Here is a 17,430-nt window from a genome sequence, read left to right as displayed (position 1 = left end):
GAGGTAGGTCACTGAGGTTTCAAAAGCCTACTCCAAACCCAGTCTCTCACTCTCTGCCTGTCTGCCGCCGTGTTCCCTATCATGATGATCATAGACTCGCTCTTGAAATCATGAGCAAGACCTCAATTAAATCTTGTGATGTCTTGTGATGTCTCTTCACAACAGAAAAAAAAGTAATTAAGAGATGTGACTCTTTTTAATGCTTTCACACCTCAAGTCCTGATCACAGCTCCCATAGTCAGGAGATTCCTAGTAACACTTATTCTTGAGGGTAACCTCTTTTCAAAACAACCCACATGTTGTTTTCTCTTTTTTCTTTTCTTTTCTTTTTTTTTTTATTCTTTTTTTCGGAGCTGGGAACCGAACTCAGGTCCTTGCGCTTGCTAGGCAAGTGCTCTACCACTGAGCTAAATCCCAACCCCGTTTTCTCTTTTTTCTAATATGGAGGTATTCTCTTTTTCAGTCATCATTTTATATTATCTTCTCTTTTCTTCTGCTTTAGATTCAATTTTTATCACCTAATCAATAGTGATCAAACAGTGTTGTGCTGGCTAATTTTTATGTCAACTTTACACACGCTAGAATCATCTGAGAAGAGGGAGCCTCCATTGAGAAAATGGCTCCAGAATATCCAGTTAGGGGCAAGCCTGTTGGGCATTTTCTTAATTAATGATTGATGGAGGGGGGCCCAGCCCATTGTGGGTGGGGACACCCTTGGGCTGTGGTCCTGAGTTCTGTAAGAAAACTATGAGAAGACTTAGCAGGCCGTGGGGAACTTGTAAACAGCACTCCTCCATGGCCTCTGTATCGATTCATTCTTCTAGATTCCTTTCCTGCCTTCCATCAATGATGGATTAGGGCATGGAAATACAAGGCAAATAAGTCTTTCCTTGAACTGCTTATGATCGTTTTTTAACACAACAATCGAAACCCTGACTAATACAAACAACATGTATTTTTCTAGTTTAGAGCTGCATAACAAGCTAAAACATGTCCTTTCAGATAACAGCAGCAGAACATTTAGTATCCAATGAAAAGATAGGTAGTGACTGACATATAGGGCTGGAGGTAGAGGTCAGTGTTAAAGTATGTGCTAACTATGCACAAAGTATGTGCACAGCATGTGTGCACATGCACATGTACACACACAGACACACACATCACTCCACTCATGCACATACACAAGTGTGCATACTCATAATCATATATATAGATATACATATACATATACATATGTGTATTCATATATGTGATGTAGATATCACATATGCACACATACACATACATATATGTATGTATGTATGGATGGATGTGTGTGTGTATCCGAAGCTTTAAAACACCTCAACAGCAACAGAGCAGATCCACATGTTTGTAAATCAGTGGTTCAATACAGAGTAGTTACAGCAATTCTTCTCTTAGTTGGGGTTACTGCATCTACCAAGGAGCAAACCCCTTAATTCTACATCTGCATGGAAGTTCACCCCGCACTTTCGTGTACTCTCTGCTTCTCTCTCTGTAGCACTGACATTTTTTCCCCATGTCTTCCCAGATGATAACATTTGGTCTTTACAAAAGGCAAACCAAAGCTTCTGGCTTAACTCAATTAGATCCCGAGTTAAATCCCTGGTGCTCCAGAGTGGAAAGGGCAATACTTGCTGCCTAGCCTTACTCCCTCAGTTTCCAGAACAGAAACCTGAGGGCAAGGCATCAGTGACTACACCAGATCCAGGGACTAGGGCAGAACAGCTGCCTTGTCCATCTCTGGGCCTTGGGCATTGCGTGAAGATCTGGTATGCATGGCTCCTGGGTGTGCATACTCAGCCCTGACCATTCCAGATTGCAGCAGGGTTCTCCAGGGTGTCAGGTTGGGTCCTGCTTCTAACACTTTGTTCAGGAAAGTTCCCTTACCCAGACTCTGTACCCACCACCACCATTACATTTCAGAAACTGAGTTCACTCTCACGGTTTGGCTCTTACACGGAGCATCTTCAGACCCTTTCAAGTCAAGTAGACATGGTGTCTCTTGTGCTCTCATTACTGAAACCAATGATAATCCCCGTCATTCCAGTGGTGCTGTCCATCACCTCTCCTGTAGTCCCTGCCATACACTATGCACTGGCTCTGTTGGCCTCTACTCTAAAATAGGGCAACTGGGGCTAAGAGATGAGCTATTTGCAAGAAGTTCTGAAAGTAAAGTAGATTCTCTCCCTACAGAGACTCAAGAGCCACACGTGTAACCACTGACCATGATGCTGTCGGCCCATTGTATAGCACCTGCAGCATGGGATCCAGCATGGGCACGCTCAGATCCACCCATGTTTTCTTTCCCACCAGAAGACACGATCGAAGGAATGGCTCGTGTTTTGTCATCTTTCTTTCTCTCTACAATGCCTGGTGGTTTCTTTCAGAGGATGTGCTGTCTCTGTCTGCAACTGAAGCAATGGATGCATGAGATAACCATGCTGCTTAAATGTCTCTTAAAATGGGGGTTCCAAATCAGTCCTTCCATAATGGCCGCCTATAAAAGAGAAGACAGGAATTGTGAACTCTATGAACAGAGGTTGACATCCCTTGCTAGACAGTACAGATCACTGAAAAATGTGTCAGAGAATAGAATAGACACCCGCAGCCAGTGGATGGAGCTTGAGGACTCTTACGGAAGAATAGGAGGAAGGACTGGGCTCTGAAGGCAATAGGAACTCCACAGGAAGACCAAGAGTCCGACTAACCTAAACCCTTGGGGCTCTCAGAGTCTGAACCACCAACCTAAGAGCACACACAGGATGGGCCTAGGCCTCCCTGCTCATAGGTAACAGATGTGCAGCTTGAACTTCATGTGGGTCCCAAACAACTGGAGTCGGGGCTATCCCAAAAGCTGTTGCCTGTATGTGGCATGTGTTGTTCTAGCTGGACTGCCTTGTCTGGCCTCAGTGGGAGAGGAAGTGTTTAGCCTCACAGAGACTTGAAATACCAGGGTTGGGGTAGGTGTAGGGGGGCCCCACCTGTTCAGAAGAGAAATGGGGGAAGGATGGGGGAAGGATTGTAGGAGGGGGTGACCAGATGTGATGGTTTGTATATGGTTGGCCCAAGGGGTGGTACTGTTGGGAAGCATGGCCTTGTTGGAGTAGGTGTGGCTTTGTGGGTGTGGGATTTAATATCCTTGTCCTAGCTGCCTGGGAGCCGGTATTCTTCTAGAGGTCTTCCGATGAAGAGGTAGAACCCAGCTCTTCCTGCACTATGCCTATCATGACCCATTTTGATGATAATGGACTGAACCTCTGAACCTTAGGCCAGCCCCAACTAAATGTTGTCCGTATAAGAGTTGCCTTGGTCATGGTGTTTGTCCACAGCAGTAAAACCCTAATTAAGACACCAGGAGAGGGGGCAGTGAGTGGAATGTAAAGTGAATAAGTAAAAAAATAAATTTAAAAAATAAAACCAATCATTTCTATCAATTAATATGGAAATTTTGCAACTCTGTCTGTCTCTCTGTCTCTCTGTCTCTCTCCCTGTCTCTGTCTCTGTCTCTCTCTCTCCTTCCCTTTGTTGCTAAGAAGAGAATAAAAACAAGAGAAGTAGGAAGGAACAGAAGATGTGACACAAGCGTGGTCGTCGGTAAGCGTGGTCGTGGGTAAGCGTGGTCGTCGGTAAGCTGGACGCAGAGGCTGTTCAGTAGTCTCTTGGCTTCTGTGAGATTCTGGCATATGAGACAGTGTATAAAAACAGCTCTTTCAGCTTCTAAGCAGCGTTATGCTTCTGAGTGCTCTCTAAGGCCTTTAATGCCACATTCTGGGATTCTAAACTTTACCAGGTGGTCTGTAGGCTGATATGAAATAAAGGTCATATGAAAAAAAAAGTTATTTGGGGATCCTGAAAAACATGCATATATTCATATATATGACTGGAAACTAATACACACATATGTTAGACTAAGAAGTGGATTTAAAAGAATTTTTTAAAGAAATCGAACCTCTGCTTCCTTTCCAGGATCATCTGAAGACCGTGCTGGAGCTAGAAGAGTTCCTGAGTACCATTGACCTCTATCCAGAAAAGTAGGAGGGTGGGGCTTATCAGGGTCTCTCCTGGGACAAATATTCCACTAATTCATGAACTTATGAGAGCAATTCCCCTCTTCTCACACCTGTATTGTACATGGCCCCAGCCAGAAACCCCTCTTCCCTCCACGTTTCTATCCACGCTCTGACTCTGGTCACATCCTCATCTTTCTATGACTAAAATCACTTCAAAGCTTTCCTCCCTCTCCCCTTCCCTCTCCTCTCCCCTCTCCTTCTCTTCCCTCTTCCCCTCCCTTCCCCCTCCTCTCATTAGCTCTATCTCTCCATCTACTCTTTTATTGATAATGGTAAATTACATCTGCGATTTATGTAATCTTCCAGTCATGGGTCTGTGCCCATTTCATACAGTAATAGAAATGTAGAATACAATATGTATGCTTCTAAAACATTTCTTTGGAAAGGCTTTTTTAGAAACTATTATTAGTGTATGTGTACGTATGTGTGTGTGAGTGACACAGTCCAAGATTGAAGACCAGAGAACAACTTGAGGAATTTGGTTCTCTCCTTCTACGATATGGGTCCCTAAAGGAACAAACTTAGTTGTCAGCTTTCTTGATAAGTATCTTTACATACTGAACTATTTGGCCAATATTCTTAATTGTATAAAGACATCATTTATTTGGTTAAATTTTAAATTATTATGATTATAATTTTATGGTACTTTTTTAATGAAATTATATTTTGTTTTTTTTAAAAAAAAACACTAATAGCAAAAGCAATGAATTTGACCATAATTGGCCATTATTCAGTCAGAGGCTATTTTGGTTTTGGCTTTGAAGCATATAATGTTCCCACAGAGAAGCATACAATGTATATGTTCGCACAGATACCTTTTGACAATTTACATGGATAGCTCAGAACACCAGGAGCTTTTGGTCCTTTACTGCCTTCCGTCTTGGGTGTGTCTTATGTAGTGAAGAAAAGCAAACTCCCCCATGTGCTGCTCTAATTTGCATTGTCCTTGATGACTAATATGACACACCACACAGGGAATCCTTGCATTTTCCCATCTCAGTACATCCTAATCTTGTTTTTTTTTTTAACCTTGTTTCTATGAATTGGGAAGCCTCACAGTAACGGATGAGAGGAGTGTTAATGCTGGCTTGTCCCCTCTCTCAAGCTGGCCATATTTTTGAGATTACCCATTTCGCAAAATGGTGGTTCACATTCCACTCTGTCAGCTCTGCTGTAACGGGAAGTCGCTCGAGTGTTGCCAGAATCTGTGTTTTAAATTCTTGAGTCTGCCTCAGAGGGCAGGATTCATGGTGGTGATTCTGTGTACCACATGCTCCCATTTAAAATACTCTGAGTCTCTCATTTGTAGAAGGCTCCGAAACAGTGTGGCGCCGAGTCTGCCTTTCTGCTGAAGTGATACATGACTCTGCCTTGTTTTCTGAAAGAATGCATTTTCTTCCCAGAGCATTGAGAGATTTCATGTCTCTGCATTTGTGCCAACAAGGAGGAAGGAATTATTCATTTGTATTTCTTCTCTGTCACACTAGTTGACAAGCTAATTTCCCGTGGCCTTCAGTGGACATCCGTCTCTCAGTTATTTATAGCAAATAATGATCATTCTTCAAGAACGCTTGTGTGTATTCTACAGGTTAGCTGGCAAGAAGTTTCACTATAGAAACCACTCAGAAACCAGATCTGGAATTCTTAACACATATTGGCGATGGGAAACAGGATATGGGAAACATGAATTTTGTACTTATCATCATCAACAGGTTGGGGATTTAGAGTTAGGGAGTGTGTGGAGAGGGAGGGGTAATGACTATGCGAAAGGTAGTCCAGTTCCTAAAGGTATGCACTTGCGGCCAACAACACGTCAGGGATACTGACTAGAACCCAAGTCCTCTGGAAGAGCAGCCTAACAACTGAGCCAGCTCTTTAGTACCGTAGCACATTTTTAAAGGGCACTTTGCATTAAACAGGTTTTTCTCTTTGTGGGTCTTGAGGATCTTCTGTCTCCTCTTGCCTTCAAATAGAAATCTTTTCTTCCTTACAGATGGATACATGAGGAGGCATGGCCGTTGCTAACAGGAGGAAAGGAGGTGTTACCATGCTTCTTTTCCCTTTATTGCCTGTCATGAGTTACACTGTGTATACTACACATGTGTATATTTCAGGATGTGGCTGCCCTTGAAGAGGTCATCAAAGTGAGTTTATTTGGGTGTACCTAATCCATTATGATTGTTGTCCATAAAAGAAAAGGGTAGGTCACAGATGAGGAAGAAGATGAATATCTACATGATTACCAGACTCTGCGGGATGAAAATGACCCTGCCATCTCCATGGCGGATAGACAGGACCATAAGGAAATGGTTTTGTGACTCTGTGGTTGATTACAGCAGCTCTAGTTATGTGGCTAATGGCCTCTTCTTGATAGAAAAGCTTTCAACTTAAAACTTAAAATATTTATTTATGTATTATGTGTTTGAGTGTTTTCCCCACAAGAAAGAAGTTTACCATGTGCATGCCCACAGAGGCCAGAAGAGGGTGGTAGATCCTCCTGGGACTGGAGTTATAGCTGTAAGTAGCTATGGGGTACTGGGAACTGAATTCAGGTCCTCTGTAAGAGAAGCCAGTGCTCTTAACCACAGAGTTCTCTCTCCACCCCATATACATCAAGTTAAAGAAGAACGAGTGCCCTTCAAAGGTCATGCATGTTGAGATGAGACACCCATACTCCACCAACAACGCAAGATATGCCCTAAAATTACAGACCTGATTTTAATACAGTATCTGCTTCTTCATTTCCACCTTCTTTCTACCCAAGTCCCTTGACAACCACTTGGTGACAGTTCAGTCCTATCATAGGCTCAGATCTTGCTACACTAATTCTTCTTGCTACCGTATGGGGAAGCACATCATGGTTTCCTTGAATGTAAAGCACATCCTTTAGAAGAACTTGGAGTTGTCTCATGAATAAATCTTGGTTTATTTAGAATGTTCAGCCCACATATACAGCTAAAAAGGAAACAAGACAGGCAACCATGAAGATGTGGTCCCTGGTGCTCTCACTTCAGGTGGCGAGAGGTGCAGACACAGAGACGAAGGTCCGGGAAAGCCAGGGGGAAGGGGTCTTCCTCTTTTGAAGACATTTTGAAAAATTTTAAGGAAAAGGAGCAGAAGTAGGGAGATTTGAAAACCATACCACAATTAACTAAGATGTTATAGCAAAAAAAATTACACTTGCTACTCCTAGAGTGCCATCCTCCAGGACTTGACGTGGAGTTCTGAATCAATATAGCCTTTCCTATCAAAATGCCTTTGTGATGTGGGTGTCCACAACTGAGCAGGGTACCGATCTGGCTTCATCTTTGTTGTGATGACAAACCAAGGGCTGTGTCCCCTGCTGCTGCACTGACTACAGATGTGGACCTGGGTAATAGATGATGATTCAACACACATATGGCTGCTGGTGCAAGCAGAATATGAGGCTGTCTCACACAGCTGTACACAGCTCTGTCTCTCTCACACAGCTCTGTCTCTCTCACACAGCTCTGCCTCATACAAGCTCTCTCACAAAGCCCCCCACTCACCCAAGTAGCAATCCTGCTTTCAGATCAGTTCAGGTATCCAACAGCTTGACCATGCGATGACTGCAAGTTGAACACTTGGCTGTCCACATCCTTCTTTGGAAACACAGGGGTGGAGCCAACTTAAGAGAGTAAATAACTGAGGAAGAGGATTGTTAGTGTGTGATCACGGCATGCGAAAGCGGGTAGACGCTCATCCAAGTCTCTGTTGCTTCCTTTCATCCAGATCCTCTTCCTTTCTCTGTAACCTGTTTTGTATTCTGCCAGCACATCTGAATCCTCCCCCTCAAAGGAAGAAAGCTAAATTGTTTTTAGATAAAAGTGTCATTTGCCTCCCTCAAAATGGGAAATTCAATCATACAAATGACCGTACAAATGAGTGTGGAGGCCGGTTCTTCATTTCCAACATGATGTCACTGGGAATGAGATGTTCTACCGCAGCTGTTGCGCATTATCAAGAGGCCGGGAGCCCAGTCACAGCAGAGGACACCCAGAACTGCTCCCCCTCAACAAATCCCTCCAGGCTCCGAAGTCTTAGTTGTCAACAGCAACCAAGAGATCTGACAGATTCAGGGAGTCTGATGTACCATGTTCAACCCAGCGCGGAGAGAAAGTGGGAACAGACACTTGCCGTGTGGGTGGGGACAAAGAGAAGCTCTCCAAACACCAGCATCTCTGTGTGCTTAACACACAGAGCAGCTGAGAGCTGTAAGCAGAAAGGGCTGCACAGCTCAGGGCCATGCCATTTAAACATATCCTCTGCCTCTTGCCAGAAGCCTTTTGCCCTGGGATTCCTGTTCTTTGAGTAATGCTGGCTGCCGAGGTAAATTCAGAATGTGTTTCTGAGATTTACTCAAGCACCTTTTGTTTTAGTCTGTGAACTCTTCATTCTACCCAACCACAGGATTGGAGGGGAATGTACTCATTAGTCAAGATGCCTGGCACTCTGTAGGAACGTGCACAAGTCTTTCTACAATGCTCACATGGTAACTGTTGTCCCCACGATAGGTGAGCTATAAATTAAACATCAGTGTCTTAGTTATGGTTTTACTGCTGTGAACGGACACCATGACCAATGCAAGTCTTATAAAGGACAACATTCAATTGGGGCTGGCTCACAGGTTCGGAGGTTCAGTCCATCATTATCAAGGTGAGAGCATGGCAGTGTCCAGGCAGGCATGGTGCAGGAAGAGCTGGGAGTTCTACATCTTCATCAGAAGGCTGCTAGCAGAATACTGGCTTCCAGGTAGCTAGGGTGAGGATCTTAAGCCCATGCCCACAGTGGCACATGCACTCCAAGGCCACACCTAATAGTGCCACTCCCTGGGCCAAGCATATACGAACCATCCCAATCAGCTTCCTCGTTTGTTATCCATAATAATGACAACATGAAGGGGAATATTTACTGAGTGACTGCTGGGGCCAGTCCTTAGTGTAAGGGACTGTCACGTATCTTGGGTAGTCCTTTGAAAACCATGTTACATGAAATTATTTTTTTTCTATTTTTAAAAGTAAGGATATTGAGGCTGACAATATTTAAATTGCCAGGTTTCTATGCAGACAGAATCAACTATGATTTGATTTGACTCTACCATATTTTTATTCCATGTTATGTTTGGGGACAGGGGTGGTGACGCCTTTGGTAAAGTGCTTGTCATGCAAGCAAGAAGGCCTGATCTGAGGCCCCAGCACCAATGTAAAAATTTAGGAACAGTGGTGTGATGATCTCAGTACTGGGGACAAGGAGTTAGGAAGATCCCTTGGGCAAGTTCTAGCCAACCAAGTTAGATGCCTTTAAGTTCTAGATTGAGTAAGAAACTGTGTCAAACAACAATGATGTGCAGAGCAATTGAAGAGGGGCCCAGATATTGACTTCCGGTCTCCACAGGCACAAATATGCACACAGATATACATGAATGCATGCACAAAACCAAAGTGTATTCCAACAAACCCTCTATTCTTTCAGCCTGTTGTCTGTAATAGAGATAAATTACTCCTGATTCAGTTAACAAAAGTTCCTCTTTCCTATCTCTTCCCCCATAGATAGCCCTTCTTCCTTTTTTCCTTTCATGGGAATAAAAGAATTTGTAAGAGGGGAAACTATCAACAGTTGGGGGGGGGGGAGAGAATGTAACCATCTCCTCAGAATACAGAAGTCATAGTCTGGAGGAACCCATGCAACTCTTCTCTTACGGAAAGTCACTCTTCCCCAAATTTAAGAGTACACCACCCCCAAAGAACAATGGACGAGAAGACACACACACACACACACACACACAGAAAGAGACTGGCACCTTTTCCAGCTAGGAAAAAACAATCACTAGTCTAGAAAGTCACTGGGAGCCGAGGATCCCACGTGGGGAGCGGTGAGAGTTTGTGTGGCTTGGCCCCCATTCTGCTCGCTGCTGAGGATTTGAGGGTGGCATTGAGAGGGCCTGGAGTCTTAGTAACTCAAGGCAGAACAAGGCAGGAGAACTCTGCTGGAGAAGCTTAGGGAAAGGAGAATGCGGCTAAGGCATGACTAGGGTTGAAAGTAGAGGTTGGAGTGTTGTGTGAGCAGAGATCTAAGTGAGAGGGAGCAGAGGGTGAAGCCGGTTATCACAAACAACCTCGGCGTTATCTGCAAAACCTGTTTTATTTAGGAACTGCTCAGTTTTTAAAACACAGGGCAGGTGAAGAGGGTGGTCTGTGACTGACTGCATGGGCATCAACCTGCTGCCTTTCACAAAAAAGGCGCCCCACCCCGCCAAAAAAGTAAAGCCAGTGGCCCATCAGCATCGGATGTCCCTGAAGCTGTGGAACCCAGTGGGACTCTGTCTTCTGACACAAACTCATACTTCAATGTTACACAGAGGCTCTGACCCATGAACGGTCCCCCGGAAAACAAAATACTACCAAATGCACACTTGATTCGGCCACGGGAAAGACATTTGAGACTCAACTTTAAATTACAAAACACTAAAGGACAAAGATTGTTCTCGGGATGTTCTGTTTAATAGAAAACTGACACAATTCTCAAGCCTAAAAAAATCAAAACGCGGTTGTCATAACCCCACAGACGGATCGGGCTGCGCTGGGATTGGCAGCTGTTTCTCCTGATTCTTCACCAGCCATTCATCAGAAGAATGGCTTTAAGGGTTGTAGATTTTGGCCAACCCATGCACAGTTTGGCAAGAGGAAAAAATGTTATCGAATAAAATTTCCCCGAAGGGAATACGGCGGAGACAGAGGACAGTCCACCAATCCTCTGCCACCTCTGGCCACACTTGAGAACCAGAGAGCGTGGAGACCTCAGGTCTGCATGCAGGTTGGTCTCAGCAAACAAAGTCCAATCAGGGTTGATCCTTTCTTCCCACAGGCCTCGACTGGGCTGTCTTAGAATATCAAGTCGTTACAGAGCTGGTCAAGCTGCAAGCTTCCACTGAGTTCAGATGTGCCTAAGACCAGGTTTTCGATGTGTAGAGTCTGATTGTTCTTTTCCTTTTGGAATTATAAAGGCCCCTGGAGTTGTTTCCTGCACCATCTCAGGGCTGGCTTAGTCGGCCTCCGGTTGAGCGGGTTACTATCGAGTCTGAACACTCCGTCCACGTTGTGTCTGATGTAGGCTGAAGGAACCTGACTTGGTATTTGTTGTGTCTGTGTGAGCTGCAAACGGGAGCACACAGCAGCCGTGCAGTCGGAGTGGGGGAGGGGGTAACGTTCACGTTCTCCCACACAGAGTATTCCCAGTCAAGGTCGCGTATAAATCAGATGGGTGGCACTCCATAAAGCCCCCTCCACAACTGTATTTCATTATGAAGGTGGGAAGCCTTGCTGTGAATGGGTGTCTGAGGACCAAAATCAATTTAACTTACAGGCACTCGGCTGCTCCAACAGTTGTGAACATGTCTGAATTTTAATAAACACTGATTAGTTTTAATATCATACACGATTTTAAATGTGGCTGGCACGGAATTCTCAATCTAATGGGCAGAGAAGTCTGCTGACGGAGATTTACTTCCTTTATTGACTCACTTGTCTGAGGAGATTTTCATAGGTTTGGCGGCATTAGCGTCAGCTTCGCCGGGATGCTGTGGTGCATCCTGCCTTTTAGAGACATTAACAATCTCATAAAGTGAAGAAGGTTGACGCTCATTTGTCACTCGGAAACAGCGGCAAAATGACAGAGCGAACGAACCAGGGGGCAGCAGCAGGAGGACGTGAATATCGGGGAGAAAGAAGAGAGGGAAGTCATGCAGACTGCTTCGTGAGAGCAGATCTAGGGCCAGCAGCCCAGGCGTCCAGGGTGAGCAACAGTGTCAAGACGAGGCTCTGACAGGGAAGTCAGCTCTCACTGCAGGCGTAAAGGAGCAACCCAGGGAATCGAACCTACCGGAGTTGCAGACGGTTGAGCAAGCTACACACAGTCTCCATCCGGCTTCCGAATCATTTGCCTTCAGCACCCAGTGTGGGAAACGAATGGGCTCAACGGAGAGTTAAGGTCAGAAAGACACACAGTGCAGGATTCAGCATCACACACGGGCTCTTAAACAGTGCGACTCACAGAAACAGATAGGGTGGATGCTGGCAGGGTCTGAAAGCTAAGGAGCACAAGTGCTGATCAAGCGAAACAAAATTTCTAGCCTGACAACCTGAGTTTCATTCCCAGTGCGGTCCCCAGGGCCCACACGATGGAAGGAGACTCCCACGAGTTGGCCTCTGATGGCCAAACCTGGGCTTCGCTGTGTGCTCTTGGGCGCACGCTCACAGAAACACAAATAAATAACTGCAAAGAAAAAGTTAAATTTGATGTAGTCAGTCCTCTGTGGGGTGTGGAGGACGCCTGAGCGAGCGAAGTCTGAGTATGTTTTGGACAGGGGCAAGGCCAGGTCAAGGGTCAAAAAACTGCGGACCGCCAGTGAGGCTCAGAAGGATGCAGAGCGTCCTTCCGGCCCACGGGCAGCCGATGTTAATACTGTGCGCAGGAATGTTTACCGTAGCATTTGGCCTTTTAGCTAAGATCAAGTGTACCTTTTGGCCCCTGGGTATTCACTGCCCCCGTCCTTGAGACTAAAATCTTTAAGCAGTAAACTCCATCCTCTTGCGTCATTTGTCAATTTTTGATTGTAGAAGAGTTTAGCCGGAGACACCATCGTCACGTAAACACTGACAGGTCTCTGCCGTTGTTTTTCTTCTTCTTTTATATCTCCTTCTTCCTTTCCTCTCTTCATTGCAAAGACTCTGTGTGGATGCCTTGAATGACACAAGCATCCCCTATTTTGGGAGACAAGCAGCGAATGGATCAAATAAAGCTACGTGACAAGAGAGCGGTCTTCCCTCACCTTCTCGTTCGCTAGTCTCGCCTGTTAGGTAAGGAAGCCATCGGCTCAGTCCTCAGTCATGTTAACAACTAACAGCCATCTCTTCGGCTCCTTCCCTGGCGCCGTGTAAGTTAGGAGCAAGCAGATCCATTTCTCTCCTTCCTTTTGTTGGATGGTCCAGACTTTACTTGGATGTGACAAGTTTAGAGGCTGGAGCCCTGAAGGCGGAGCTGCCAAGTCGATGTCTCTTTGCAAATCAACTTTCAACTGAGCAAACTGAGCCAACCTGCTTGCCTGTGGAAGAGGGTCACCTCAGCCCCTCACACAGATGGTGGGAGCAGGTGTGTGGTTATATCTGTCACAGGCACTGCGCTGTTTGTTAGCCCTGTGGCAATTTTGGCACATTTGAGCTTTGTTTCCAGATCTGTCACAAATGCATCAAATCCCTAAGTTCAAAGAATAGAATGAGTTGAGAGGGAAAAAAAAAATCATCCCCAGTTGTGATGGGAGCCAAAACAACGTTAGCTTCACACAGACCTCGTGCTTTGTTTGTGTATGTTGCTACACTGTCCTTGCAAATAAGTGGACTGAGAATCAGACTTCAGAGTATAACATACAGGGCCATCTGATCTTGAACAGGTACACAGCAATCCCTTGTCTTTTAGGCATGCGTCCAGTAACATTTTATTCTAAAGTCATTCTTGCCTGTCAGAAATCTTCTATAGTGAATCTCTGAACATTCCTGAAACAATGGATGGAACTCCATATAGCAGCTCCAGTGTGAACAGGACTGGGCCTTTAGAAAGAAAAACAAGGGCCGGAGAGATGGCTCAGCGGTTAAGAGCACTGACTGCTCTTCCAGAGGTTCTGAGTTCAATTCCCAGCAACCACATGGTGGCTCACAACCATCTGTAATGGGATCTGATGCCCTCTTCTGCTGTGTCTGAAGACGGTTGGAGTGTACTCAGATAAATAAAACTAAATAAATCTTTAAAAAAGAGAGAGAGAAACAAAATCCAATTTGTACTGAGGGTGTCTTGGCAGTCAACACATTTACCTTTTAAGAAAAGCATCGGATCTTGGACTGCGCTGAAGTATAGATGTGAACACCATGCTGCCTTAGCTGGTATTGACCTCATCTTCTAAGGGCAGTGAACACAGACTTCTGTGTCGTTTTGAGGAGCCAATGGCATATACACAATAAAGTCCACAGTCCTCAAAAAGTAAATACCAGTTGATTTCAAGGCTGGCACAGGTTCAGTCAGATCCGTCTGTCACTCGTCCTGTGGACCACGTATCTGTTGTGGCTCTGTAGTCTTGTTTTTACACTTAAGGATTTAGAAATTGGTTTAGGGTTCCCTCAGAGTGAGTTACACTGAAGGGACAGGCTTCTTCATTATTTATTTTCATATTTAAATTATTATCTTTTGTGTATGGATGCTTTGCTTCTATGCATTTCTGTGCACCACATGTATGCCTTGGAAGCCAGAAAAGGCCATTGGACTATTGCGGTAATTATTAGAAATTACTCTACCATCCCACGCTAATGCCGGCACCCATGGGTCACGTGGCATCTGCAGGGTATTTTCATCTTAAACAGCAAAGCTCCCAATCTCCATCTCACGCTGCTGACGGCTACTCTCTGAGCCCGGCAGCAATTTCTCCATCCATCTAGTTCCCAAGGTGGGCCACTGCCACACCAGTTTCATTCAGAGAAGGCCTGTCTCAAGGCTCTCTTACTAGGGACTCCACTCACATTCCCAGCATCTGCCCCCTGTGGTTATAGTATCAACTCCCAGTAACCTGTTAAAAATCAAAACTCAATAAGCTTATAATTTAGCAATCAGATTTATATTTTAAATTCTTAATCCACAAAGTGTCCACACGATAAACTCACAACCAATTGATAACAATATAAACTGCCCACCTAGATAAAACGAATTGGCCCATAAAAATCCATCCTACTCATAATTACCTGTAGCCATTTAAGGCCACACGGATCTGGGTCACCCTCTGCCTCTATCTTGGTTCTTTCTCCTTTCTTTTTCTTTCCCCTGCCTTCAAAAACTCTGTCCCCACCTTACTCTTTCACTGCCCAGTCACAGGCCTTGTCTTATCTTGTATGTGTCCTCACCTGCATAGAGACATCAACTACATTGGAAAACCTAGGGCTGAAGTAACAGATGATTGTGAGCCACCATGTTAGTGCCGGGTCCCTTGGACGAGCAGTCAGTGCTCTTAACTGTGGAACCCTCTCTCTAGCCCTCAAAAGATGTTTTTTAAATTTATTTTTGTTGTTTGTGTGTTTGTTTATTTGTTTTTTCAAGACAAAGTTTCTCTGTGCAGCCCTGACTATTCTGGAACTCACTCTGTAGACCAAGTTGACCTCAAACTCACAGAGATCCACCTGATTCTGTCACCCGGAAGGCTGGGATTAAAGGTGTGCACTACCACAGGCAAACTCAAGAGATTTTGACAATATGACAAGGTTATGATGTCTTCTTGAATAATTCATCTCCACCAGTCCCTAGATCTCTGTCCCTTTCCCAACATTCTCACACCTCTACTCTCCAGATCCCATGAGCCCTTGCAGCATGCCTTGTTTGATTCCATGAGCTCTTGCAGTGTGCTCCTTGTTCAGTATGATCCCATGAGCCCTTGCAATATGCCCCTTGTTCAGTTCAGTCCAATGAGCCCTTGTACTATGCTCCTCCATGTTTGATCCCATGAGCCCTTGCAGTATGCTCCTTGCTTAGCTCTCTGATGCTTTTCATTAGTAAGAGTGTGCATGGCTCAGAGAACTTTCTTGTCAATTATTTTAATTCTCAGTGATGACATAGAAAAATTAATAACGCCAATTCCGAGTTTTACTCTTTTGAGTATTAATCAACTTAAAGGATAGTGTGTGTCTATTTCTGTGCCTATGTCAGGGGGTTTAATTAAAATTAACCCCTAAGTGGAAATAGAGTCTATTTAGAGAAGGGTACTTCTATTTTATTGTCGAAGTGTATAAGTAAGTTGCAAGTGTGTCTATTTTAAAACAGTGCAGAGGAGCAGAGGGGAAGAAAGTGCAGTGTCACAGCTCCCTGCAGCTCCCCGGAATTCCAGGCTCCACAGATAGGGCAACCTTTCTGCAGGAATCTCTCCAAACCTTTATCTTTCCATCAAGACATCTGCACATATATGAAACTATGTAGCACATTTAACCAAATGTCCTCATTGCACTTATTCACTTAACAATGTGTCCTAACCATGATTCACCTTGACTCTTACAAGACTGTTTCCTGCCACCTTTTCAGTTAAGTACATCTGTGTAACTGATTTGGCATCCATTTAATGGTGCTTATTTAGTTTCTGCCAGTGTATCATCGTTATCAATAATGTTTCAGAAGATTAAAGTGCTCTCTCTCTCTCTCTCTCTCTCTCTCTCTCTCTCTGTGTGTGTGTGTGTGTGTGTGTGTGTGTGTGTGTGTGTGTGTGTACATGGGCACGTGATTTTTAGGTTATCTGAGAATGAGTGTTATAGATCATAAATAAAAAACAAATTTACTGGAGAATATAAGGCTTTGTGGTTAAACACTTGTGCCCTTCAAAGATGTGGCTTTTGCAGTTGGCTAATATGATAGAAACTAATTTATATCCATCTTAATGTTTTGCCTTTTATGTCTAATGTAGGACCTTTTGATCTGTGTTTATAAGCCATTCATATTTTTTCTTCTAGGTAATGCTTTTATACATTTTAAAGTCAATGTGTTTATTTCTTGCTTTCTAAGACGCCATATTACTCTTTTTTTTTCTTTTTTTCTTTTTTTCGGAGCTGGGGACCGAACCCAGGGCCTTGCGCTTGCTAGGCAAGTGGTCTACCACTGAGCTAAATCCCCAACCCCATATTACTCTTTTAAAATTTTTGTTTTGAAACAGGGTTTCATGTAACACAGGTTGACCTTCTCTTTTTAGATATATAAGCATGGCCTTGAACACCTGACCCTCTGTCTCCTAAGTGAGCCACCTCTCTCTATATATATATAGAGAGAGACAAGATCTTACCATGTAGCCCTGGTTCTCTGGAATTTACTATACAGACCAGGCTGGTCTCAAACTCACAGAGATCCCTGCCTCTGGGAGGCCTAGAATTAAAGGTGTGTACCACTATGCCTGGCTGGTCTATGATTTTTGATCTTTTGGTAACATATTTTAAAAACATGTTTTCTTGTGATACTAAAGACTTTTTTATTAAGCACATATATACACATATTCTAATCAAGAGAGAAGCAGACATATATTTGACTATCCAACTCACAAAAATGGTAGTTGAGTTTGAATTAAATGTAATAGAAGATGGTATGCTGTGTGTGTGTGTGTGTGTGTGTGTGTGTGTGTGTGTGTGTGTGTGTGTGTGAGAGAGAGAGAGAGAGAGAGAGAGAGAGAGAGAGAGAGAGATCAGAGCACAAATTCTCTGAATCATAACAACAGCATACAGGACAAAGGGAAGCCATTTCACATACTCTTGCA

General features: G+C 44.2%; 1 protein-coding gene and 1 long non-coding RNA gene across 14 annotated transcripts in view; one reads left to right on the top strand and one right to left on the bottom strand.

Annotated features, from left to right (window-relative positions):
- LOC148003874 (uncharacterized) overlaps positions 1 to 7,024 on the top strand; it is a 68,092-nt gene extending 61,068 nt beyond the window's left edge. For 2 of the 13 annotated variants that reach the window (XR_015629784.1, XR_015629791.1), the window contains 3 exons: positions 2,215 to 2,809; positions 3,558 to 3,615; positions 3,988 to 4,445. Coding sequence is in view for 1 of the 13 variants with exons in the window: in XM_087569037.1 (XP_087425163.1) it covers positions 3,988 to 3,997 (10 nt within the window). In the remaining 12 variants the exon portion in view is untranslated. Of the gene's footprint in view, positions 1 to 2,214; positions 3,464 to 3,557; positions 3,616 to 3,987; positions 4,446 to 6,084 lie in introns of those variants that run through there. The other 11 variants (XR_015629780.1, XR_015629787.1, XR_015629786.1 and 8 more) reach the window with 8 other exon arrangements.
- LOC134480617 (uncharacterized) overlaps positions 1 to 17,430 on the bottom strand; it is a 65,284-nt gene that overhangs the window by 7,784 nt on the left and 40,070 nt on the right. The gene's annotated exons all lie outside the window — the stretch shown is intronic.

Source organism: Rattus norvegicus, chromosome 9, assembly GCF_021556685.1.
Source record: "Rattus norvegicus strain SHRSP/BbbUtx chromosome 9, alternate assembly SHRSP_T2T, whole genome shotgun sequence".
In the NCBI taxonomy this organism is placed as follows: Eukaryota; Metazoa; Chordata; class Mammalia; order Rodentia; family Muridae; genus Rattus; species Rattus norvegicus.
The sequence above is the reverse complement of the archived record's forward strand: the minus strand, read 5'-3'. Positions and strand labels throughout refer to the sequence as shown.